Consider the following 27,094-nt stretch of genomic DNA (forward strand, 5'->3'; position numbering starts at 1 on the left):
TGGGGGTATGAGCCAGCCTGAATTCGGAGCAGACAAGACTCATTCAATGACATATGGTCCTGGTTTATTGTTTTAAACAGGTAGAAGTCTTCTAAAATGATGTTCACATAGACTGTACAAATAAAAATCTTTTATTAAAGCAAACGTTCCCCAACTCATATCTGTTATTAACATTGCTCTGTTTGGGGTAGACGTGACATTCTACTCATGTAACACATTAAAGAGACAGTGTGTGCGCACACTGATGAGAAGCAATTCCGTTAATGGGAAAATACATTAGAAAATAGCTAATCCTGCAATTCCTTCACATGCCTGAGATTTTCCTAGAGGATTATAAGCAAAATCAAAAATGTATTGTATTATACCATTACATACTGTTGTATTATCTGTCACTCAGAGCGCATTACAGTTGTTGGTTACACGGTTGTCACCAATAACACGCAATGCTGCATGTGTATATACACAATAGAATACTATTTTTACTTACGGTAACTGCTTTTTACTGAAATCATAGATTATACAATTCTGTCTAGAAGCCATGCAATTGAGAAAACTGTAGCCATAGCTCATGGCACCACCTATTTTTCACATTCAGTGACAGCATGTGCTAGTTTTAATAACTAATGCAGACACACATATCTACAGATACCATTAACAGATTTTTTTAAAATTAGATTTTGCTTCACATTATGTTATTCTTCCATCCAAATTCAAATATTTGCCTTAATTCATTGAAAAAACATTGGGCTACAGGAGTTGTTTCCACAGACCCCCCACTGATCCCCAGTTTCCCTGCTGGTCTCTACTTCCTACACTGAACTGTCTTTCCCAATCCCTGGCTGAAGCAGGTAACCAGTGTGGCCAGTGACTGAACATTTCTGTGTTGAGTAGGATCAGGAAATAAAGACTGGCCGGGGCCTATGATATGTCAGGTGCATTAGGGGCAGCAGTGGAATTAGGATTACTTTTTCTCTATCTTCCTCATCCTTCTGTAATAAGTAACTTATAACAGCTGGAAAACCCCTTTAATGAACACAATATTTTGCCACCATCCCTAAATGTGAGAATTTAGTGTTCATTAAACTGTACTAAAGCTCCTTTGGTTAGCCCCTTTCAGTACTACAAAAAAATTGTTCTTTGCCGCCTACACACTTATTATTTGCATATTTGTATTCAGTTAAAACATTTAGTAAGAACAGTCACTTTCTTTTTATATCAAAACCCCACTGGTTTTCATAGAAGCAGCCAGGCAAAGGTGTAGGAAATGTAGTAATGGTACAGAATTGTAATACTGGAACTGGAAGGAGAGTTTATTTTCAGGGAAAAATGACAAGTGACAATCCTGTTCTTCTATATTATTAGCAAAAGTTAAGTTTAGGGCATACCTTATTGGCAAATATCACAAAGAGGGATTTAATCTTAACTCTTGCTGGAAAAATATTTAATATAGCATACGTTGTAGACACAGTCTCTTTCTTAGGTGCCTATTAGGGTATTGACTGTTCCAGGCATAGACCAGGCCCTGTTCTGCCTCTTGCCAGACCTTTTGTCAAGGTCTTCTTATATTTAGGCTAAGGCCCCACATTGCAGAAACACAGCTTTTTTGTTGCGTTTTTTTGGGCCAAAGCCAAGAATGGCTACAAATGGTGTCAGAAATATATAGAAATTTCTTATACTTCTAACTTCTGCTAACTTTAGTCCTGGCTTTAGCTCAAAAAGTGCAACAAAAAAAGCTGTGTTTCCGCAACATGATGCCTCATTCTTAAAAGGAGTCTATCACCTCCTGCAAGCATATTCAACTGTTACCAGCAAGTTACAGGGCAGATTACAGTGATAAATATCATACTTCTATATGAAAACCTATGCAAATGAGGCAGACATTACACTGGGGGTGCAACTTCAGCCTTGGGATCTGGGGAAAATGGCATCTCAGCTTAGACCAAGACTCCAGGTTGGTTAATGCCAGCAATCAGTGCACCACTGATTGCAGGCATTGTTGCTGGTTCTCCGCTATATAGCAGTATGTCGGATATTTAAATATGGGAGCCACTCATTTAAAAAAAAAAAGCAAAATCAAAGCAATAGACATTTCCCAAAATTGTACTAAAGTACAACTGGCCCCGCAAAAAAGAAGCCTTATGCATCTCTATACACGAGAATATAAAAAATAAAAAGAATTACGGGTGTTAGACTATACTGACACAAAGAAATTGGATTTTCTCTTTACAAAGTTAGGGATTTTTTAAAGGGGTTAAAACATAAAAACTACATAAATTTGTTATCACTGGAATCGTACAGACCCATAGAATACAGGTGACTTGTTATTTTGGCTTCACAGTGAACGGCGTAAAAACAAAGCCAGTAAGAATGTCTTGAAAAAGGAAGTTTTTCTCCAATTCAACCCCATTATGAATTTTTTTTTCAGCTTCCTAGTACCACATACGAAAAATAGTAAATGGTACCTTTACAAAGCACAATTTGTCCCACAAACTTTAAGCCCTCATATGGCTCTGTGAATGAGAAAATAATAATAAAAGAAAAAAAGGTGTGGGGTCTGGATGACAAGGAGTAAAAAACGAAAATCGAAAAATGCTTGCAGCAGGAAGTAGTTAATTACCCATCATACTGTTACAGTGGATGTCGGGAATGGGCTAAAATGGGAAAAACATAGAAATATTCACACTTTGGGGAACCAGATGCTTTAGAAACCTATCGCCACTCCCATTGAATTTTCACAGAGAAAGGCACCACCCTCTATCTAACCACTTAGGGGGCGTTCACACTACCGTCTGTGTCCGACAGGTAGTGTCCGCTACTAGTGTCCGCTCAAAATCTGGCACAGACATTAGGAGCGGACACTAGCTGTGTCTGTGACACCTGTCATTTATTTAAATGGGCATCAGGTGCGTTCTTTTGCACTCCGTGCCCTTCCTTCACTGTCCGCTTGTAAAGATGTCCGACTTTTCAAGCTACATGTCGGGTTTTTCTGTCCACTTGAAAAGTTGGACATCTTTACTTGCGGACAGTGAAGAAAGGGCACGGAGTGCAAAAGAACGCACCCAATGCCCATTTAAAAAAATGACAGGTGTCACGGACAGAGCTAGTGTCCGCTCCTAATGTCCGTGCCAGATTTTGAGCGGACACTAGTAGCGGACACTACCTGTCGGACACAGACGGTAGTGTGAACACCCCCTTAGTCACTACTTACCAAATCTAAGGGTATGTTCACATGGCGGAAAATGAATTCTCATTTTCCGCCGCCGGCATTTTCGCCGCGGTCTAGCCGCGATGGGCTGCGAATACAGTGCATCAGCATTCCGTCGCAGCATCTCAAACCTGAATAGGCCCCAATGAATAGGCCTAATCAGGAGGAAGTCTCGAGCTGCAGAACCCATGGATGAATCAACTACAAGATCCATGGCAAGATCGAGAAGGGCGCTTTTTTATTCTGCATCCTGCTGCGATCTCTGCCTTCCATTGAAAACAATGGGAGGCAGATTCTGGGAAGAATCTGTTCCAAATTCAGAGGTGAACTCCGTCCCGAAATTTGCGGCAAATTCCTCCATGTGAACACACCCTAAGGCTGACATCTGCTAGGATGGCAGGGGTATCGCTTCTGAGCTTGCACTATTCTATGACTGTCCAGTTATGGCCCTTTAATAAACTATTTTTATAAACATTTACAGGCGCTGTCTCATGTTCTGCTGGGGTCCTGGCTCATAACAGGGAGTATGGATAGAGGTTGTTTTCACGAGTCAAATTCAACTATGAAAAGTTATTTAATGTTTATTCCATTAATGGACTTTAACTTCTGACTTATACAATGCATAGAAATACTGAACTGAAAAACTGACAGGACACTACTTAGGCACACAGAAGGTATTTCCCCCCCCCCCCTCAAAAAAAAAAAAAAAGAACTGCCACAAAAGAAGGCCATGAGTGCCATTATAAGACTTCAGCTCGTCAAATCAAACAGGTATTTTTGGGGCCTACTGTGCCTACAGAAGGAAAACGAACAAAGTCCATAGAGCTCCCTCTGTTTACCGTGATATACCATTATACACATGATAACCAGTCCTCCTCAATCACTCCAACTAAATAGCTGTACAATGTGGTCAAAACAGATAATACAAGTGTACATATGGTTTTTAAAAAAAAATACAATTTTTATTCTAAACATAGAACTTCCGTCAATTTAATTTACCTGCATGCCACGCATCTTCTGAAAGCGGGCTACTGTGTCGCTCAGTGTATAAACCCGTACGTGGCCCATGTGCAGTTTCCCAGATGGATACGGAAACATTGATAAGACATAATACTTTGGTTTTGAATTCTGAAAAAATAATAAAACAATATAAACTCTTAATGCAAAAAACATACTTGGTATAATGTAACCCACCATTTATAAACTATAGGCATTATTGTTCCATTCACATTTGTGCATAACAAATGTCTTTCTATTTCCAATTGCTATTTGTAATAAAGCAATGAGAGGAAATATTGTATTGCAACAAAAGAAACTAATGATGAACATAGCGGTATTCTTTTCATCCCTGGGAAAGCAAATTCACTTCATAATTTTATTTGATGCAGAGTATTATGTAAGTACAGAGATAGGATTTAAAAAAAAAAAATTGAACAATGTAATTTAATTGCTGGAAACATTTCCAAGACCAATATCAAGAGACAATTAAACTCTCATGGTAATTTTTGAAAAACCCAGCCATAAAAAAAGAAATAAAGAAACAAAAGAGAAAAAAAAAAGGAAGACATAATTTAATCCAAAAAATCGTAAAAGTTGCCCCTTGGAAATTCAGTTTTTATATGACATTTGAAAGCAAGTTAAAGAGGACCTTTCATGGTTTGGGGCACAGGCAGTTCCATATACTGCTGGAAAGCCGACAGTGCGCTGAATTCAGCGCACTGTCGACTTTCCCGGTCTGTGCCCCGGGTGAAGAGCTAGCGGTGCCAGTACCGTAGGGGTTTACAGTCTGTCAGGAACGTCCTTCTCCACAGCAGCACCTATCGCGCTGTACTGTGTGAGAGGGGAGGAACGCCCCCTCCCTCTGCTCACAGTACTCATCCATAGACAAGTATTATCAGGAGGGGAGGGGGCGTTCCTCCCCGGTCTCAGAGCACACCGCTGCTTGTACAGAAGGACGTTCCTAACAGAGTGTCAGAAAGGCCCTTCTGACTGTGAAGAGCTACGGTACCGGGACCGCTAGTTCTTCACCCGGGGCACAGATCGGGAAAGCCGACAGTGCACTGAATTCAGCGCACTGTCGGCTTTCCAGTAGTATATAGAACTGGGTCATTCCACATCAAGTGGACCAGTTTTTAAAATCGTACCCACTCAACCTTCTCCGATTTTGCTGAAAATTTATAAGGATGTATATGTATGTTTGAAACAAGGTTCTGTAAATTTTTAGGGCCAGATATCAAATACCTGGGGCACTGTTGACCTTTCACTGGGGATGGTCGAGTGGGGAGCACTGGTCCACTTGACATGGAATGACCCAACTGCCTATGCCCCAAACCATGAAAGGTACTCTTTAAAGGGGCTCTATCATTGGCAAAAGTCATTTTTAGCTAAGCATATCCTTGCATAATCTTTAGAAAGGCTATTTCATACCTACCCTTTGTATGTAAATCGCCTCAGTAGTTTTTGAATAATAGCCTTCTTTGTGCACCAGAAGTCTCACCGTGCACTCCTCTCTGCTATTCTCTATATGTATGAGAGCAGGGAGATGAGTCATCATCATCATCACCAGCCTGTCTGCTCTCATACACATAGAGAATAGCAGAGAGGAGTGCACAGTGAGAGTTCCGGTGCACAAAGGCGGCTAATTAGCATATGAATAAAAACAGATTTATTCAAAGACTACTGAGGCAATTTAAATACAAAAGGTACGTAATGATAGAGTCCCTTTAATAAAAGAGAGATTCTTTTAAAACAGGGCCTATCCCAACCTGAAAGTCCTAAATACATGCATAACCACAGTGATCTTTTTACCCCAGTTGGTCACAGGGGGCCTATGCCCAGATCATCATTGAGGTACATGTCAAATAGCAAGTGGAAGTAATTAAAAGACAATGGGTAAATTTATCAATCCCTCTAACCCTTTGTTGCGCCAAACATGCGCCACAGAAACCATTTGACTGACATACTTATTATAACTCACACCAGTTTTCTGGCACAAGTTATAATGGAAATCTATGCCAATTCCTATCTGGCATAGATCTCCATTCAGGCACAAGTACATGTGACTGATTTATGAGGATGTGCCCAATGCCAGTCAGGGCCTTTATTAAGACTGGCATATGATAAACCTGTTCTAATCTCTTTAAAGCATACAGCTCTCATGCCATGCATTAGTGGGCACTTAGTTCTGTTTCCTTGGAAAAAAAATTGTCCAAGCATAATAATGCTCAATCCCCAGCAAACATACACTTGCAAGAAAGTTACTGTATTTTTCGGACTATAAGACGCACTTTTTTCCCCCCACATTTGGGGGGAAAAGAAGGGTGCGTCTTATAGTCTGAATGTGGCGCCTGGCACCCGCTGTACTAGAGAGGCGGAAGCCGGAAAGGGATAGACGCCGGGGCCTGAGACATCGCTGCGCTCCTCTGCCCTGCATGAAGCCAGCAGCAGGAGGAGTGATGCTATTCTGCTCCTCCGTCCCCCCGCCGCTGGCTTCATTCAGGGCAGGGCAGCGATGTCTCAGGCCCCGGCACCTGTGCCAGCGTCTATCCCTCACCGGCATCCGCCTCTCTAGTACAGCGGATGCCGGGTCAGTATCGGTGGCCCCTTCTCCCCCGGGGCCGGTCCCCACCGGCCCCGTACCTGTAGAGTTGCAGGCCGGCTCCTGCGATATCGCCGATATCGACCTGTTCGGGTGACAGCCGGGAGCCTAATGAGGCTCCCCGGCCTGTCACTGCTGTATTAGTATTGCGGCTGGTCTCTATGACCAGCCGTAATACTAAGGGCTAGTTCACACGTGAGTATAAGGGGAGGTTTTTGACAGCGGATTTCGCGTCCAAAACCTCCCCTTATAATGGTGGTCTATGGAGACCGCCGGGCTTCTGTTCTCCACTAGCGGCGAGCTGCTGCTAGCGGAGAAAAGAAAGGACATGTCCTTTCTTCAGGCGGAAGCCGCGCAGGCTCAGCCGCGCGGCTTCCGCCCCCGGCAGCTCCCTCCTATGTCGGCTCATTCATTTGAGCCGACAGCAGAGGGTTAAGCCGCGACAGCGATGGTCGCGGCGGGCGGGTTTTGACAAAAGAGAGACGGGGCTCGCCGCGTCTCTCTCTGTGTCAAAACCCGCGCGGGCAGTTCACGTGTGAACTAGCCCTAATAGACAGAATGTCCCATAGACGGCAATACAGTTGTATTGCCGTCTATGGGACTTGCAATCAAGTGACCGCAGGTTCAAGCCCCCGGGGGGGAATAAAATAGTAAAAAAAAAAAAAAAAAGCTTTAAAAATATAAATAAAAGTTCTAAATCACCTCCTGTCCCTAGAAAAAAAAAATTATATATATATATATATATATATATATATATATATATATATATATATATATATATATCATAAACCACCGGGTTTTTTTTCAATAAAAGGTGATCTAAGCAATAGATATTCCCCAAAATGGTATAACTAAAATGTACAGCTGGCCCCACAAAAAAAAACACTCTATGCATCCCCGTACAGCTGCAGGGTCACCTGTCAATGTGGCCTTGCAGCTGTTGCAAAACTACAACTCCCATATATTAAATATTTTACCATTTTTTGCTTCAAAATTTTTTTTCCCTATTTTCCTCCTCTAAAACCTAGGTGCGTCTTATAGTCCGAAAAATACGGTAATTCAGGAAAAAATAATTTAAGGCAAAAAGTCCAGATATTTGGCTAACTGCTTTAATCCAATGAGCAGAATAATAAATATACAAGCAGAGAAAATACATGTATACTTACATCTAATTCATTAATTGTAGTAAAATTTTCTTTTATCTTGTGATGCCAAATTTTTTCCACTTTTCTTCTAGTTTCCAATCCATATACTTTTTCCCACTGTCCCGTCTCACTGTATATGGTCCTTGTGATGCCAGGACATAAAACCCGATGCCAGCTGTTAGTCAGTGTATTCAGTCTTCCTTTCAGACAACTAGTACAATATCCAAGTCCCATGGCAGCAGGACCCATTCAACTAGAGAAGTCCCTATATAAATATGAAAAAAAACCTGTAATATTACTGCAAAAATATTTCACAAAAACACTAAAGATTTTTAATTTTTGTTTCTATATATATTATATTTTGCTAAAACATACACTAACAGCAGTGAGTGTAGATTTACATCACAGTCCCCTATATCACTGTAAAAATGAAAATCCTACAATATTTTAATACACTTTGAGTTTCAGTTTCTCACCATTTACAAGCTATGAGTCAGCTGTGAATCAAAGACTCTTTCTTAAACTCATAGGCATCAAACACTCTAGACATAGACAGCTGTATCCAGTCTATACATTGATCTGGCAGCTAGAATGATACATCATAGCAAACTACCAGAGATTGGTGCAACCGCTGGATGACAATGTAACAAACCCTCAGCTGACAACCACACTAGGTGCAATAGGTACAGTTTTCTGCCTCTGAATGTAAACATGGGTGGTCTCATACAATATCAGAGTACACCACAAATAGAAACGTTCACTTATACAATGCTTAGATTTGTGCAGTTAAAGATGTATTTAGCTTGTATGAGACCACAAAAACACAGGGGCTATGTGTGTAAGGGTGCATGCAGGGTTCCTCTGTCCGCTTGAGAAGTCGGACATCTTCTCTTGCGGGCAGGAAAGGACGGGCACGGAGTGCAAAAGAACGCACCCCATGCCCATTAAAGTGAATGACAGGTGTCACGGACACATCTAGTGTCCGCTCCTAGTGTCCGTGACAGATTTTGAGCGGACACTAGGAGCGGACACTACATGTCGGACACCGACGGTAGTGTGAACGCCCCCTTACTGCTATTTCATTACATTCAAAGCTAAACAATTTTTATGCTTTAGGAAAAATTGTGGCAAAAAAAATCACAACATGAGGGGTTGTCCAGGATCCAAAGATGTTTGCTTCTCATGACCTATCCGCATAAACTACAGCCCCACTTCCATTCACTTGAACAGGAGCAGGGCTGCTTCCAGCCGTATACTTGGCATATGATCTCCAGCAGCTGCATCAGCTGAGCAGTTTGGCGTTCAGGTGTCGGACCCTTTACTGATTTAAAATTCACGCATGCGCAGTCGGCTCTGCCGTCGGGCAGAGCCGACTGCGCATGTCTGCTGCCATTTTCTTGTGGTTGCTTATACGAGTAAGCAACCACAAGACATATTATTCAATCCGTCAGACACTTTTTTGTGCCAAAATTCATAGTGCACGGCATCCTACTAATATTATAAATGTGAAAGTTTGGATCTTTAGAGGTTTGTTAGTCAATAGCACAAAAACGGTAGTTTTTAACCTCGATTAACACATAGGCTACTTTTTACTCTGGTAAATGACATGATTTCACGCCTGTTATGAATTTATGTTCACATACTATATTACACTGCTTTTGCAGTAGCTTATCTCAGCTTCTGATAAAGCCAGCTCTGTTATCATTCTGTGTAAACACACAGCCAACCCTCAGTCCATTGTGTACATGCATTTGCATATTATCTGATCTGCTCCAGCCAGTGCTGACACACTGGAAACACATTTAATCAAAATTGGCAGTTTGCCAATTTTAAACATGCCTGGAAAAAGAAAATCTAATTTGTCGCAAAATTTTAAAACAGCACGATCTATGAAGGTAGCCAGAAGTCACAGAGTTCTCCTCAAGCAGAGCTGAGAGGGATCATCGATTCCAACAACACACATTATATGGCGTCCCAGCGAGCTGCTGAGATGCTGGAAAAATCACAGGCACGGTGGAGGAACAAGTTCAGCAGCAGGCCAGCTTGAAAGCTGCCGAAATGCCGGAGCATGCAGATCATCAATGCCAACAACACGCAAGAAAAATCACGGGCACAGCACAAGGAACGAGTTCAGTGGCAGGCCAGCTTGACAGCTGCCGAAACATCAAAACAGGTGGATCATCGACACCAACAACACGCTCATTATATGGCATCCCAGCAAGCCGCTGAGATGCTGGAACAATCACAGGCATGGCGTCAGGAACAAGTTCAGCCTCAGAACAACTTAAGATCTGCCGAAATGCCAGAGAAGGCAAACCATCCACGACAACAATTTGCTGAATATAAGGGAGTCATCGATGCCAACAACACGCAGATGAAGTTGCGGGCAGATGCTAGTACTGGGGCTGCAAAATAAAAAAAATTTCCACAGTTTTTCCACAATGTGGAACTTTAGCCTTAGGCTAAGGGGCCTTGTGTAGCAGGCCGCAGCAAAAAATCAATGCAGAAAAAAGAAAAAAAAAAAAATCACAGAGGCAACACACAGTTGCCTCACAGTTTTTCCCACAGCTTTGGTCTGAGAAAGGTGTTCTCTGCATAATCTAATTTGTGGCAAAATTTTAAAACGAGACCTATGAAGGTAGCCAGAAGTCACAGAGTTCTCCTCAAGCGGAGCTGAGGGGGATCATCGACATCAACAACACACATTAGGTGTAATCAAATTTTATTGAGGTTTTAAATTTTTTTTTGTATTATTTTAATGTAGATTGTGAGCCCCACATAGAGCTCACAATGTACATTTTTTCCCTATCAGTATGTCTTTGGAATATGGGATGGAAATCCATGCAAACACGGGGAGAACATACAAACTCCTTGCAGATGGTTTTTTGGCCTTGGCGGGATTTGAACACCAGGACACCGTGTGGCCCTGAGGTTTTAAATTTTAACAAGAAAGGAGAACCAATAAAACAAAATAAAAAGAAGAGCTTAATGCCCCAACTGCCAATACGGCTGAGACATAGTATGCACCATGGGAATAACCCGGGTAAGGAGAACAAATACAGGAAAACAAAATAAAGCAAACCAAAATCAGGGGCGTAGCCCCCAAACAGGTGCAAGGGTGAAGGGAAGCAGACTAAACAGACAACACACATGAGAAACAAAAGGGAGGGGAGAAACGCAACAAGCAACTCAACATGGAGAGAGTGTAGGGGCATAGCCAGGCCAAACAGTCAACTGAATAGAGAGAACTCCGACGTCTCCTGAAACACAACCCACGGCCACCAGAGGACTTCAAATCTGGAAGGGTCGGGAGAGTCCTCCGCAACCAGTCCCTCCAATCTACGAATAAGAAGGAACTCCTAGAGCCACTCCAAGAGGGAGGGGCCAACAACACACATTATATGGCGTCCCAGCAAGCTGCTGAGATGTCGGAGCAGTCACAGGCACGGTGCGAGGAACAAGTCCAGCGTTTTTCTGGTATTTACATACCTGATGGAATGCAGGAAGGTCCGACACCGATGGACACAGCTTACATGGCAGAAATACTTATGCATTCTAGCCTCTGTATTACACCTACAAGTCCTGTTATATGACCTTCATGTAGATTTTGAGAATCTTTCAATTATTGCACAGCTCACTGAGAACTTCATCTTTGATTTTTTTTTTTTCTCTTAAATTGGCATTCCATACAAAAAAGAGTTGCCTGTCCCTAGCCTAAAGGGAAGTCTGTTTGCTGGGGAGGATAATGTTAAGCTTGTAAAGAACCTGACTACAGAGGAGACTGACTTCTGTCAGAAACCAATAGGGATTTGTACATTATTAGCAAATACACAAAGGAGTTAAATATATTACAGTGATATGTGTTCATATAGTATATATGCCTTGTCCCCCGATTTCTAAATTTGTGCTTTAAGATAATACAAACTCTATTATATTGCAAACAAAGTCCTTTAAGTTCATGCATGCAGCATCTTCTTCTAAAATCTGCAAACAAGACAACTGTGTACAGCTGTAGGCCGACATGTCATCAAAAAAAAAAATTCCTATATCCTTCTCACCAGAGGTTAGAACTGAACTGCTTTCAAAGTACTCATTTTAATTGAAATTTTCAGCATCTAGCAGAAAACATACTTGACTTTGTGACCATTTCAGTCAACTAATGAAATTCGCCTTGTCCTTTCAAATTCTGTATAATAAACAGAAATAGCTTTAAAGCAGTCAAGTCCTGTCCCGTGAGATAGTAATAAGCCAAGCCCGCGAATATTGGGACGGCTCTTCTGTCATTTACATGTGCTTACAAGCTGTACATATACAATTATATTTCAGCATTTCCTATTTGTGTCCCATGCAGTATACACCCTTAAAAAAAAAAAAAAAAAACCTCTTTTAGCTATTGTCAAGGGAAGGATTTCCAGAACTTTAATAAGGCTTGGTTCACATCTGCGTTGGAGTCTCTGTAGGAGACTCCGCCGCAGACACTACAATCGGTGGAGAAAAAAGTCCTGCAAGGAAGATTTTTATCTCGGACGGTTTTAGTATAAAACCAATGGAAACCTGACAGACAACCAGAGAACCCTATTACAGTCCTATGAAAAAGTCTGGGCACCCCTATTAATCTTAATCATTTTTAGTTCTAAATATTTTGGTGTTTGCAACAGCCATTTCAGTTTGATATATCTAATAACTGATGGACACAGTAATATTTCAGGATTGAAATGAGGTTTATTGTACTGACAGAAAATGTGCAATATGCATTAAACCAAAATTTGACCGATGCAAAAAATTTGGTACCCTTATCATTTTATTGATTTGAATACTCCTAACTACTTTTTACTGACTTACTGAAGCACAAAATTGGTTTTGTAACCTCACTGAGCTTTAAACTTCATAGCCAGGTGTATCCAATCATGAGAAAAGGTATTTAAGGTGGCCAATTGCAAGTTGTTCTCCTATTTGAATCTCCTCTGAAGAGTGGCATCATGGGCTACTCAAAACAACTCTCAAATGATCTGAAAACAAAGATTGTTCAACATAGTTGCTCAGGGGAAGGATACAAAAAGTTGTCTCAGAGATTTAACCTGTCAGTTTACACTGTGAGGAACATAGTAAGGAAATGGAAGACCACAGGGACAGTTCTTGTTAACTCAAGGCAAAAAAAATAACCAGAGAGCAAACTTAGGGTCAGAATGATGTCATTCAATACACACAATCAGGTTTAGCCAAACTACAAAATTACAATAGCAGGCAACCTGGGTCAGGAGGGCGGGGTCTTAAATAAGCCTCCACAGGTCCTAATTGGACAAGCTCAGGGGGCTTTTGAAAGTGCAGAAGCTTCCCAAGTAACACAGTAACCTTAAAGGCATAGCAGCCAAATTGAGAATCCTGACAACTATATTGGATAGGTAGGCATTTTGAACTTGCCAGACCCCTTTAATGAACTCAACACAAATTTCATGACATATGACATATATAGAAACAAATATCCAATATTTAGCGTTTCTGATCTACTGCTATTATTACAGACAGACTACTGATCAGTCAAGTCATTTAAGATATAAACAAATGTCCCACAGTTTCATGAGCAAGAAGCCCTACAATATTGGGTATCATTAGCCATACGGCCCGATCACATAATTAGTCCACATTCTGGGTACTGTTGTTAGTGTAGCGGTGAGATATACAATAAATTGGATTTATTTTTTTGTAATACTAACAAGCTACGTCAGTCATGCAGTTTCTAGGACAAGCCTTTTTTTCTTTTTTTGACTAGTTGGTTCTTAAAGGAGACCTTTCTCATGGAAAATGCAGTCACCTAATCTCCTTATCTGCATCCTGTGATGGATGAGCGCAATGAACATTAAAGGGATCCTGTCATTTAAACACATTTTTTTCTCCCTACCATGTCGGAATAGCCTTAAGAAAGGCTACTCGTCTCCTACCTTTAGAAGTCTTCTCCGGCTCGCCGTTCGTTTGAAATACCGGTTTTCAACGGTATGCAAATGAGTTCTCTCGCAGCACTGGGGGCGGACCCCAGCACTTGAACAGCACTGGGGGCGTTCCCTAATGCTGCCAGAGAACTTTCCAGCGCCGGCTCCATCTTCGTCAGGAACGTCATCTTCCTGTGTCTTCCTCCGGCGTAGGCTTGGAAACCTGTAGGCCTCGGGCAGAGCCGTCTGCGCATGCCCACAGGCCACAAGAAAATGGCCGCTTTACTTACTGTGAAAGTGGCCATTTTTCTTGTGGCCACGGGCATGCGCAGTAGGCTCTGCCCAAGGCCTTCAAGTTTCCAAGTCTGCGCCGGAAGAAGACACATCTAAAGGTAGGAGACGAATAGCCTTTCTTAATGCTATTCTGACGTGGTAGGGAGAAAAAAATGTGGTTAAATGATACTATCCCTTTAAATAATGGTAGTGCAAACCTACCCATAACTTGCTATGCACTATTGACTAGAAATGAAAAACCTGGAAGATACAGGTGAGCACCCTCTGGTGGCTAACATAGTCATGCAACAAAAGGAAGAGAGAATGGAGCTTCTGTGAAATGACTGCACTTTTCTATAGAAACTAGATTACTGTGCAGCGACAAGTGACAAGTCTGACTATACATTCAGTGCAAACACTGACATGGTCTGATCTAATTTTTCTGTCTGGCGCAAAGGAGACGTCTGGCATCACAAGTGAAGCATGAGCTTCCCTCCGGCATTCCTGTCTTATGCTAGAGGGAAACAAATTCTTTCTATACTCAAGGACACTGGGACATCACATCAGTAAAAGCTTGCTTTACAAAAAGTAAATATATGTCATTCAGCTCCCATCAAATGTAATATTTATGTTCAATAAACAATACTATACACATATATGATACATATTATAATACATGTACACAATACATTTATTTGGAGGATGTCTAGATACTGAAAAGTGTAGCATACTACATTTCTACCCAGCTTTAAACAAAAAAAAAAAAAAAAAAAAAAAGACTATTTTGACATTCGACTGAAGCCTTTGGATGAGTTCACATTCTGACTGTATATGCTAAAAGTAAGTAGAATAGTAAATTAAATATTATTTGGCATTTTACATTTTATCCACATCCATTTGTGAAAAAAAATAAAAGAAAACCTATACTCGCCTATCTCCAGTACCTCCATGTGCGGTACGGTCCTGCAGTTCCATTGTTGTCCTCTGGCGGAAGTATCACAATCTACAGTACACCTCCTGAAGAAGCCTCTAGTAGGCGAAACATGTAGGGAAGCGTCAGATGTCTTCTTTCACTCTGATTCTGGGATTTCTGGCTGCCACTATGACTTCAGGTATATATCTATCTACACTATGTGATAAAAAGTATCCAGACACCTGGCTGAAAATGACTTACAAGTTTGTGGCGCCCTCCATCAGTAATGCTGGAATTCAATATGATGTTGGCCCATCCTTAGCCTTGATGACAGCTTCCACTCTCGCAGGCATACGTTCAATCAGGTGCTGGAAGGTTTCTTGGGGAATGGCCCATTCTTCACGGAGTGCTGCACTGAGGAGAGGTATCAATGTAGGTCGGTGAGGCCTGGCATGAAGTCGGTGTTCCAAAACATCCCAAAAGTGTTCTATAGAATTCAAGTCAGGACTCTGTGCAGGCCATCCATTACAGAGATGTTATTGTCGTGTAACCACTCCGCCACAGGCCGTTCAGTATGAACAGGTGCTCGATCGTGTTGAAAGATGCAATCGCCATCCCCGAATTACTCTTGAACAGTCAGAGGCAAGAAGGTGTTTAAAACATCAATGTAGGCCTGTGCTGTGATAGTGCCGTGCAAAACAACAAGGGGTGCAAGCCACGACCACACCGTAATACCACCGCCTCTGAATCTTACTGTTGGCACTACACAAGCTGGGAGATGACGTTCACCGGGCATTTGCGATACCCACACCCTGCTATCAGATCGCCACATTGTGTACAGTGATTCGTCATTCCACACAACGTTTTTCCACTGTTCAATCGTCCAATGTTTATGCTCCTTACACCAAGCGAGGCGTCGTTTGGCATTGACCTGCGTGATGTGTGGCACCCAATCACCTGAACACGTTCGAAGTCCGTGAGTTCCACGGAGCGCCTCATTCTGCTCTCTCACGATGTCTAATATCTACTGAGGTCGCTGATATGGAGTACCTGGCAGTAGGTGGCAGCACAATGCACCTAATATGAAAAACTATGTTTTTGGGGGTGTCTGGATACTTTTGATCACATAGTGTATATCCTATCTATGATCACTTAGATGTTCCAGGAACGGTCCCTTTCCTTCCCTCCTCTCCATTTTACTTTGTGTATGTGGAGATTTTGACTATTACTGAAGATGATTTAATGGGTCTTCTTTGGGGATCATTTCCTTTCTTCTCTATAATATAACAATGATGTGTAGATGTTGATCATTATTCAGTGTGACTATTTGGCTAATTAAATACAGTAAACTATGTATATCTAACATATGGTTTCCATTGGTAATATTATAGTTTATTGCCTTGATGAGATTGAGTTCTCTTTATCCTGCACTTTATTATATTTATGTGTAAACAGTCTATATATGATCCATTATAACAAGTAGTAATACCCGTGAGAACTCTTGTTCTTGATGTCTCTCTTTTGTCTTTGTACTGTTCCATCTGAATCAACTAATTAAAGTGAACTGTTAAAAATGTAATATTTTATTAAGGGTACATAACCCTGTGTGTCACACAAATAAATATTGTAAAAACGCTTGTTCTATTTATTTTTTGATACGCCAGGCAGAACAAAAAATATTTATAGATGATTACAGTGTTGTATTACTGAGTCATCATTCACCCTGCGTAGCCTGTCTACATCTAAACTTTTTAAAAAGGTAAGTATTCTGTGGCGAAAGAGAAAACTAATAAAGATTAACTCCTTCCCTACGCGTTTCACCAACTACACGCTGGCTCATCAGAGTTATATCGGGATATAGTTGTTACCCCGCGGCGGTCATACTTATAACAAGCGGGGCATCAGAGCGGTGGCACTAGACAGTGGCCGCCTGATGTCCTGAACTTAGATAGTGCTTCTACAGCCTTTAAAAACAACTATATCCCGATATAACCCTGATGAGGCAGCATGCAGTTGGCGAAACGCGTCGGGAGGGGTTAATGAATACATAGGCGGCTAGTATCTGGTGAAACATCAGCCAGGGGATGCATTTGGAGTTTGTGCCATAGATGGATTAAGATATGTTGCACTAATAGGGGCAGTAATTAGGGAGGAGGTAGTTGAGTAACCTAACACTGATGGAGTCTAGTTATCTGTTTCCTTGTCATCGTTGGTCCAACTTGGCCATTTTGCCGTCCCACTAGCAACAGCAAAAGCCCATAAGGGCTACATCATTAGACACAAACTTCCCCCTATGGCTGTTTCTCACTGACATGCTTGGTTCTGCCGGTGTGACAAAGGCAGCGCATGTATATTAGGTTTCGTGACTGGGTGATAGAGTGGTAAAAAGATACCAATCTTTATTAGTTTTCTCATTCACCACAGAATACTTACCTTTTTAAACTGTCGAGATGTAGACAGGCTACGCAGGGTGAATGATGACTCAGTAATACAACACTGTAATCATCTATAAATATTTTTTGCCTTGCCTGGCGTATCAAAAACTACATAGGACAAGCGTTTTTACTACATTTATTTGTGTGACACACAGGGCTATGTACCCTTAATAAAATATTACATTTTTAACAGTTCACTTTAATTAGTTGATTTGCTTAATTTGTGAAGCATACCTATATATATACAGATTGATCTAGGGTGTTGTTAGTCTTTCTACTATTCCATCTGCCCTGCTGTATTATTATTATTTCACTCCCTGTGACAACCCTGGTGCCTTTCATGAGGCCATCCATAAATTCACGAACATGATGGCAGCCTATCGGACTAAACTGCCCTCAGAGGACACTGGAGCATCATGGACAGGTAAATATGTGTTTTTCACCTCCCCCTGGCCTAATTAGAAAATATTATTTAGCCCGGACAACCTCTTTAATGTATTTTTTAGTCTACACAGTTGTATGAGGTTGCTTTTTTCATGGCCTGACTTGTATCTTCTAATGACATCAATTAATGTCTCCCTGACCTTTTTGCCCACATATGAACAGCCAAGCAGTGGTTGAGAAGTGATGTTCTGTTCAGACAGACAATCAACAAATACTGGGGACTGAACAAAGTTGATCCCTGGCCAACTGGAGAGGAGAGTATACAGATATAGAACTGTTTTGGGCTTTCTTTTAGCTTCTCCAGGAGAAGAAAAAAAAAAATAAGCAATTCAACAAATTAGTGGAATTAAACTCATGTACTAGGACTGGGCAAATAATCAAAAAATAAACTAACCATGAATCCAGATAACCAACATGATTTTATGTACATCAGTTATTTCGGATTGGTTATTACAGAATTCGCAAGGTTTGCTTGCAGTTTCATTTGTACCGAAAACGTGCAAACTACTATTATTATACTGTGGGGTCTCTTAAGACCCCACAGAATAATTAGCAGGAGCCCACGAGAGATCATCAAACATAACAAACTGTGTTACTCATCTACCCTGGGCTCCTGCGCTGGTATTTGTTATTTTCCTGTCTTCTGAATAGTATCAGGAACCACTGAGGTCTGTGACTAGGCCTCAGAAGTCAATTAGTCAAGTAGTGCAATAAGGCAAACTTGATGGTTGTCTTTATGTGACTAGTTGCCATTAACCATTAACCAATTTCTAATAGATCTAAATAAAGCTAGTTAGAAGTTGAACATGAAGACATAAATAGAGGTTCCTGAGACAGATGTGTTTCCAGATCCTATGGGAATTGGGTCATCAGGGGAAGAGTAGAGAGCTGAAACATGTGCTGCTCCAGGCAATGGCCAATAGTTAATATATAGGACTGTGGTATGCCCTTGTTAGGGCACGTCTCCCCTGAGGTGTCACTACATCACATATCTTGTATGTAGAATAGCTGATAACCTTATGTGTACGGTATGTTTCTTCTGATCAGCCTCTAGACAGCCTTCATGCCTATCTTCTATGGTGTTTCTAGATTAGAAGACAGTGGTATGCCCTTTTTAGGGCACATCTCCTTGGGGATGTTACTACATCGCCGCTCTTATGCAATAAACAAATGAGGGAAAAAGTTATCTGTCTGATGCACCTGAGATCCCTTCTACATTTATGGGATCTTTTTCAGCAAGCATTTTTAGTGCATATCTAGGGAACATCCTTTTTGATATCTGCAGATCACCCTGTATTTTTTACTTGAACAGCTGATAAAAAAGATTTGGCTGTGGTACATTATCTGTCCTATAGAATCTTATAGGATGACCGTTTTGTACTTATAGCTGGACATATTTAAGGGTCTATTATCTCATAAATAGCACAACTCAATTTTGTTCTACACGGAGTTGACATCATTGAACACAATTTGCAATGTTAACTCTGGATATTATGGAACAATGATTTACCCAGTAAGATCCGGGAATGACCCTCACACACAAAAAACTTCTTATTGTTGTCATGGAACCATGGAGACAGTGTTAACACAATAATATTATTTACAGTTATCATCAGGTTATGTCACACTATGGGAGCATTCACACTACCGTCATTGTCCGACAGGTAGTGTCCGCTCCTAGTGTCCGTTCAAAATCTCGCACGGACATTAGGAGCGGACACTAGCTGTGTCCGTGACAGTTTTCATTAATTTAAATGGTGATCGGGTGCGTTCTTTTGCACTCCGTGCCTGTCCTTAGCTGTCCATTTGTAAAGATGTCCGACTTTTCAAGCAGACAGCAAAACCCGACATATAGGTTTTTTCTGTCCGCTTGAAAAGTCGGACATCTTTACAAACGGACAGTTATGGACAGGCACGGAGTGCAAAAGAACGCACCTTATCGCCATTTAAAGAGGACCTTTCAATCAGATTGGGCACAGGCAGTTTTATATACTGCTGGAAAGCTGACAGTGCGTGTTTCTGACAGTTAGCCAGGGACGCCCTTCTGCCCAGCAGCGCCTATTGCACTGTACTGTGGAGCGGGGAGGAACTCCCTCCTCATTCTCCTGATAATACTCGTCTATGGACGAGCTGTGTGAGCAGAGGGAGGGGGCGTTCCTCCCTGCTCACACTGTGCAGCGCGATAGGCGCTGCTGGGCAGAAGGACGTCCCTGGCTAACTGTCAGAAACGCCCTTCTGACTGTAAAGCGCTACGGTACTGGGACCGATAGCGCTTTACCCGAGGCACAGATCGGGAAAGCCGACAGTGCGCTGAATTCAGCGCACTGTCAGCTTTCCAGCAGTATATAGAACTGCATGTGCCCGATCTGATGAAAGGTCCTCTTTAAATGAATGAAAACTGTCACGGACACAGCTAGTGTCCGCTGCTAATGTCTGTGCGAGATTTTGAACGGACACTAGGAGCGGACACTACCTGTCAGACACTGATGGTAGTGTGAACGCCCCATATCTTTTTATATTACCCTAATAAAGGTTATATTTTATTTATTTTGGTTCATTTTGAGAGTCCTGTCAATTAGTCCCTATTTTCTACAGAAGATTAGATAGTGTCCTATAGTGCGATATTCCCTTTCTCCTGATATATACATCCTGGGATTCTGATTGAGTATTTCCTGCAGAGCATCAGCTGCAATACCTGTGGAGCAAAGTCAGCTCTGAGCCTTCTCCAAACACTCCAGCACCATCCACCATAAATATATTACAGATACTGGCAAGTGGGTTAAAACTTTCAATATCAGTAAGGGTGCCTTCATACGGTGTAGCGCGCCACTCCTTTAGACACGTATACACGTATCCGAACGCGGCGCTTCAAAACAGAGCCCATTGATTTCAATGGGTGCCGATATATGCGCGCTACCCATTGAAATCAATCGGAGGCTTTTTTACCTATTGATTTCAATGGGTAGCGTGTGTACAGTCATGACCAAAAGTTTTGAGAATGACACAAATCTTATATTTTCACATGATCTGCTGCCCTCTGGTTTTTATGTGTGTTTGTCAGATGTTTTTATCACATACAGAAATATAATTGCAATCATATTATGAGTAATAAAAGCTTATACAGGTAGTCCTTGACTTACGACGTTGATCCGTTCTTGCGCGTCGTCGTAAACCGAATTTCGACGTAAGTCGGAAACCTACCATACCGACGCCGCGTAGGAACGGATCAATGTGATTTAGTGTGCATCGGCTCGCAATTACACCCCCCCCCCCCCCCCCCGTTAAAATAAAACCCTGAAACAGAATGTGAAACTTACCGTACGGTGCAGGGTGGGCGGGCGGGCATTCAGGCCTCCTCTTCCTCCGATGTTCCGTCCTCCTCCTCCGGCGCTCGCATACTGATAATGGCCTGGGCGCATGCGCAGTAGCCGTAATAGAAGCATTATGATACTGCGCATGCGCCCAGGCCATTATCAGTTCGCGAGCGCTGGAGGAAGTGGTCAGGACATCGGAGGAAGAGGAGGCCTGAATGCCCGCCTGCCCACCCTGCACCGTTCGGTAAGTTTCACATTCTGTTTCAGGGTTTTATTTTACAAGCTCACTTGTAACAGCAAGCTGCCAGCTCTCTTCCGACGAGCCTGCTGCAGAACCAGCATTGATTTGCCGCAGGCTAGTCCTTGCTAGCTGGGAGTGCTGGCAGTTTTCTGTTACAAGGGAGCTGTCGTAACCACGAAACGTTGTAACCCGAGACCGTCGGAACCCGAGGACTACCTGTATTGACAGTTAGAATGAGTTAATGCAGCAAGTCAATATTTGCAGTGTTGACCCTTCTTCTTCAGGACCTCTGCAATTCTCCCTGGCATGCTCTCAATCAACTTCTGGACCAAATCCTGACTGATAGCAGTCCATTCTTGCACAATCAATACTTGCATTTTGTCAGAATTTGTAGGTTTTTGTTTGTCCACCCGTCTCTTGATAATTGACCACAAGTTCTCAATGGGATTAAGATCTGGGGAGTTTCCAGGCCTTGGACCCAAAATCTCTATGTTTTGTTCCCTGAGCCATTTAGTTATCACCTTTGCTTTATGGCAAAGTGCTCCATCATGCTGGAAAAGGCATTGTTGATTGCCAAACTGCTCTTGGACGGTTGGGAGAAGTTGATCTTGGGGGACATTCTGGTACCATTCTTTATTCATGGCTGTGTTTTTAGGCAAGACTGTGAGAGAGCCGATTCCCTTGGCTGAGAAGCAACCCCACACATGAATGGTTTCAGGATGCTTTACAGTTGGCATGAGACAAGACTGGTGGTAGCGCTCACCTCGTCTTCTCCGAATAAGCTGTTTTCCAGATGTCCCAAACAATCGAAAAGGGGATTCATCAGAGAAAATTACTTTACCCCAGTCCTCAGCAGTCCACTCCCTGTACCTTTTGCAGAATATCAGTCTGTCCCTGATGTTTTTTCTGGAGAGAAGTGGCTTCTTTGCTGCCCTCCTTGAGACCAGGCCTTGCTCCAAGAGTCTCCGCCTCACAGTGCATGCAGATGCACTCACACCTGCCTGCTGCCATTCCTGAGCAAGCTCTGCACTGCTGGTAGCCCGATCCCGCAGCTGAAACACTTTTAAGAGACGGTCCTGGCGCTTGCTGGTCTTTCTTGGGCGCCCTGGAGCCTTTTTGCCAACAATGGAACCTCTCTCCTTGAAGTTCTTGATGATGCGATAGATTGTTGACTGAGGTGCAATCTTTCTAGCTGCGATACTCTTCCCTGTTAGGCCATTTTTGTGCAGTGCAGTGATGACTGCACGTGTTTCTTTACAGATAACCATGGTTAACAGAAGAGAAACAATGATGCCAAGCACCAGCCTCCTTTTAAAGTGTCCAGTGGTGTCATTCTTACTTAATCATGACAGATTGATCTCCAGCCCTGTCCTCATCAACACCCACACCTGTGTTAATGGAGCAATCACTGAAACAATGTTAGCTGGTCCTTTTAAGGCAGGGCTGCAATGATGTTGAAATGTTTTTTGGGGGATAAAGTTCATTTTTAAGCAAATATTGACTTTGCAAGTAATTGCTGTTAAGCTGATCACTCTTTATAACATTCTGGAGTATATGCAAATTTCCATTAGGAAAACTGAAGCAGACGACTTTGTAAAAATTAATATTTGTATCATTCTCAAAACTTTTGGCCATGACTGTATAATCGGCACCCATTGAAATCAATGGGCCCTGTTTTGAAGCGCCACGCTCGGACACGTGTATATGTGTCTAAAGGCGTGGTGCGCTACGCCGTGTAAAGGCACCCTAATAGTGAAGTAAAGACATCAATATCAGAGAAAACAGATTCTGAATTCTTCTCCTAAATATCTGCCATACAAGGGAAATTTAGCCATACTGATGATCTTTCAGATGGTTTACTCTCTATATTAAACAGATTACTGAAGTTCCCCAAAATGGAAGCTGCACTCACTGAGCGATTCTGGTAAAAGGGGAGAGAGATCCTCTATGACAGCCATACAATGTAATGGGTAATAAAACAATCCAGTTATGCGGATATTCTCACCTCAGACTTAGGGCTAGTTCACACGGGGACATGAGGAGGATTTTGACAGCGGAATCCACGTCATAATCCTCCTCCATCCAATGTTAGTCTATGTAGACTGCTAGCTTTTTTTTTTTTTCTGCTAGAAGATTTTTCTGCTAGCAGAGAAAAAGAAGCGACATGACCTTTCTTCAGGTATTTTCCGCCTGAAGAAAGCAATAGAAGTGAATGGAAGGTGAAAACTGCACGTTTTTTTGCAAAAATAAGCAACACTTTTTTTTTTTTGCAAAAAAACACGCGGAAAAAAACGCTATGCGGTTTTTTCAGCCCATTCACTTTACAGGAGGGGAAAACGGCCTGGCTTTTTTTAAAGCTGTTTTTACAAAAAAAAGCTCCAAAAAAAACTTCCTAATTAGAAAGCTTTTTTTTCCAGTGCCAAAATAAGCCACACGTTATTTACGTGTGAACTAACCCTTATAGCATACAAGTCATGCGGAAAAGAAAGTAGTTCATGAAGTACTTTTCTCTCCATAAGACTTGTGCGGACACTGCATGGAAAACACACAGACCCCATTATAGTCTATGAGGTCCGAGTGCTTTCATAAGCGTCACCGCTTGTCAGTGCGTTCGGTATTACATTTGGGGAATGCCCTTGCTGACTCTCTGAACAGAATACTGAACGCAGATGTCAACCAGACCTATGCCACAATGACCAATAGGCGCTGAACTCTTCTTATGGCAGCCGCACATACAAGGCTCTCTCCAGCTATAACTATGGCAGTTCCCACATCAGCCAAGCAGGCAGGTTCTGCTATAGAAGTGAATGGAGAAAGCCTGCTGATGCTAGGTTCACACCTGCGTTCAGCCTTCCGTTCTGTGCTTTCCGTTTTCTGCATACCAGAAGATGCAAAGCACAGACCGGGTCCGGCTGTGAGCGGCGGTGAGCGTTTTATGCTCTCCGCCACGAAACCGGATTTTTTAATCCGGACACAGAGTACTGCATGTCCGACTCTGTGTCCGGATTAAAAAACCCGGTTTCGCGGCGGAGAGCGCAAAACGCTCACTGCCGCTCACAGCCGGACATCTCTCTCACCCATTCAAATGAATGGGTGAGAAAGACTCCTGCAGGTTTCCGTCTCCTGCTCGGTTTTATGCAGGAAACAGAAACCTGCAGTACGCACACCAGGCGCAGATGTGAACGAGCCCTGCGCCACCTGTCTCCTTACAGCACTGTATGAGGAGTTCAGAAGACTGCTGCTCTTGAAAAATAAACCTCTGTGTTTACAGTCCCAGCAAAGTGAAGGAGATTTCACTTAATCCCATTCACATAGAGCTGCAACAGTAAAGCCAGCACACAGGCAGGAAGGAGTACAGCCCAGCGTACAATATACAGCTGCCTACAATGACCCCGGTGTCCACATCACTGTTACATGCTCCATTCACATGTCCTACCTCAGTAGACGCTACTTCCTAGTGTGAGAAAGGACCTTTGATGATGTCATAGCCATGTGATCAATCACGTGTATGTGTGGGAGGAGTCACGTTCAGGGCTGTAAAGCTGAGGAAGTGTCTTGTGATGAATATCTGACTATATGCTGAGGAGCTGCTGAGGACGGTGTGTCATGGCTGACTGCACGAGACAGCTCTGCACCGTCTGGGAGGAAAACACAAAGCTTTATTTACACTGTGGAAGATTTACAGTCACATTCCTGTCCCCAAACTCCTGCAATTGGTTAAACTGCTGCAGCATGATATCTTATCGCAGAAGACAAGAAAAACCTATGAAAAGTCACTGGAAAAAAATGCAGCAATTTAACCAATTGCAGAAATTTGGATTAAAGGGATTTTCCCGTAAAAAAAAAATAAAAAAATTTAAAAGTGCACCCATATACTTCTAGCAGTGTTTTGAGTGATTTCTAAGTGTCTGTGGTATCATCTGCATTTGTTTGTAGCTTCCACACTACCTCCCTGTCACTGCACACCCCTCCTTGTCTCTCTAGTTAAAGGAGCTCTATCATTGAAAAGTCATTTTTAGATAAGCACATCCTTGCATAGCCTTTAGAAAGGCTATGCCACACCTACCTTTTGTATGTAAATTGCCTCAGTGGTTTTTGAATGAGACCGTTTTTATTCATATGCTAATTAGCAACTTGGTGCACCCCGGAAGTCTCATCGTGCACCCTCTGCTATTCTTTCCTATGTATGTGTACTGCACAGGCTGCTGCTGATGACGACTTCGTATTTGCAAACACAAATAGAAGAGAACAGCAGAGACGAGTGCTGCTGGGAACTTCTTGTGCTGGCTGGATTAGCATATGAATAAAAACGGGGAGAACATACAAACTCCTTGCAGACGTTATTCCTGGTGGGATACGAACCCAGGACTCCAGCGCTGCAAGTCTGCAGGTAACCACTGAGCCACCATGTTGCCCTGATACCTAAGGATTTTGGGCCACAATCTAGCAGCCAGTGTCAGAAAGCTGAGTTTGCATCCTAGATCATGGGTCTTCCAGCCAGACAATGACTACAAACATACTTCAAGAGCACCCAGAAATGGATGGGAAAAAAAACACTGGAAAGTGCTAAAGTGTCCAGCAATATGTCCAGATCTTAATCCCATTGAACACCTTTGGAGAGATCTCAAAATTGCTGTTGATAGAAGGCACCCTTCAAATATGAGAGACCTCAAGCAATATGCAAAAGAAGAGCGCTCCAAAATTCCAGTTGAGAGGTGTATGCAGCTTGTTAATGGTTATAGGAAGCAATTAATTTTAGTTATTTTTTTCCAAATGGTGTACAACCAAATATTTGTCCAGTCCATTTTTGGAGTTTTGCGTGAAATAATATCATTTTTGGCGCTTTTTTTTTAATTGTTTTTTGTGTTGTTCTAATACACACAAAGGAAATAAACATGCCTAACTAAAGGTATTATTGCAATAATTTGCTTATATACACAGTGAAGGAAATAAGTATTTGTTCCCTTGCTGATTTTGTAAGTTTGCCCACTGACAAAGACATGAACAGTCTATAATTTTAAGGGTAGCTTCATTTTACAGTGAGGGAGTGTCAAAAATAAAATCCAGAAAATCACATTGTATAAATTTATTTGCATTTTGCATGGAGAAATAAATATTTGATCCTTCTGGTAAACAAGACTTAATACTTGGTGGCAAAATTCTTGTTGGCAAGCACAGCAGACGTTTTTTGTAGTTGATGAAGTTTGCACATGTGTCAGGAGAAATTTGCACCAGAATGGGCGTAGTTTAGACACATTTATGAAAAGAATTAGAGATGAGCGAACACTAAAATGTCCGAGGTTCGAAATCCGATTCGAACAGCCGCACACTGTTCGACTGTTCGAATGGATTTCAAACCCCATTATAGTCTATGGGGGGAAATGCTCGTTTCAGGGGTACGCAACATTCGATAAAACTATACATACCAAGTCCACGAGTGACGGTCGGGCTGGATTTTCTTTGAAGTCTTCTCCCGGCGCAGTGTCCCCGCATCTTCTTCTGGCTGGAATTCACTCTGCCTAGGCATCGGGGCCTAGGCAGAGCCGACTGCGCATGCGCAGTCGGCTCTGCCTGGCCCGACACCTGAGCAGAGCCGACT

General features: G+C 42.3%; 1 protein-coding gene across 1 annotated transcript in view; it reads right to left on the bottom strand.

The window, feature by feature from the left end:
• LARS2 (leucyl-tRNA synthetase 2, mitochondrial) overlaps nucleotides 1–24,959 on the bottom strand; it is a 142,622-nt gene extending 117,663 nt beyond the window's left edge. The window contains exons 1-3 of the mRNA XM_075271251.1: nucleotides 24,932–24,959; nucleotides 7,970–8,213; nucleotides 4,205–4,333 (exon numbers count right to left, since the gene is read on the bottom strand). Of these exons, the coding sequence (XP_075127352.1) occupies nucleotides 4,205–4,333; nucleotides 7,970–8,197 (357 nt within the window). The 5' untranslated portion in view covers nucleotides 8,198–8,213; nucleotides 24,932–24,959. The remainder of the gene's footprint in view (nucleotides 1–4,204; nucleotides 4,334–7,969; nucleotides 8,214–24,931) is intronic.
• Nucleotides 24,960–27,094: the final 2,135 nt, after the last annotated feature.

Source organism: Leptodactylus fuscus, chromosome 4, assembly GCF_031893055.1.
Source record: "Leptodactylus fuscus isolate aLepFus1 chromosome 4, aLepFus1.hap2, whole genome shotgun sequence".
NCBI lineage: Eukaryota > Metazoa > Chordata > Amphibia > Anura > Leptodactylidae > Leptodactylus > Leptodactylus fuscus.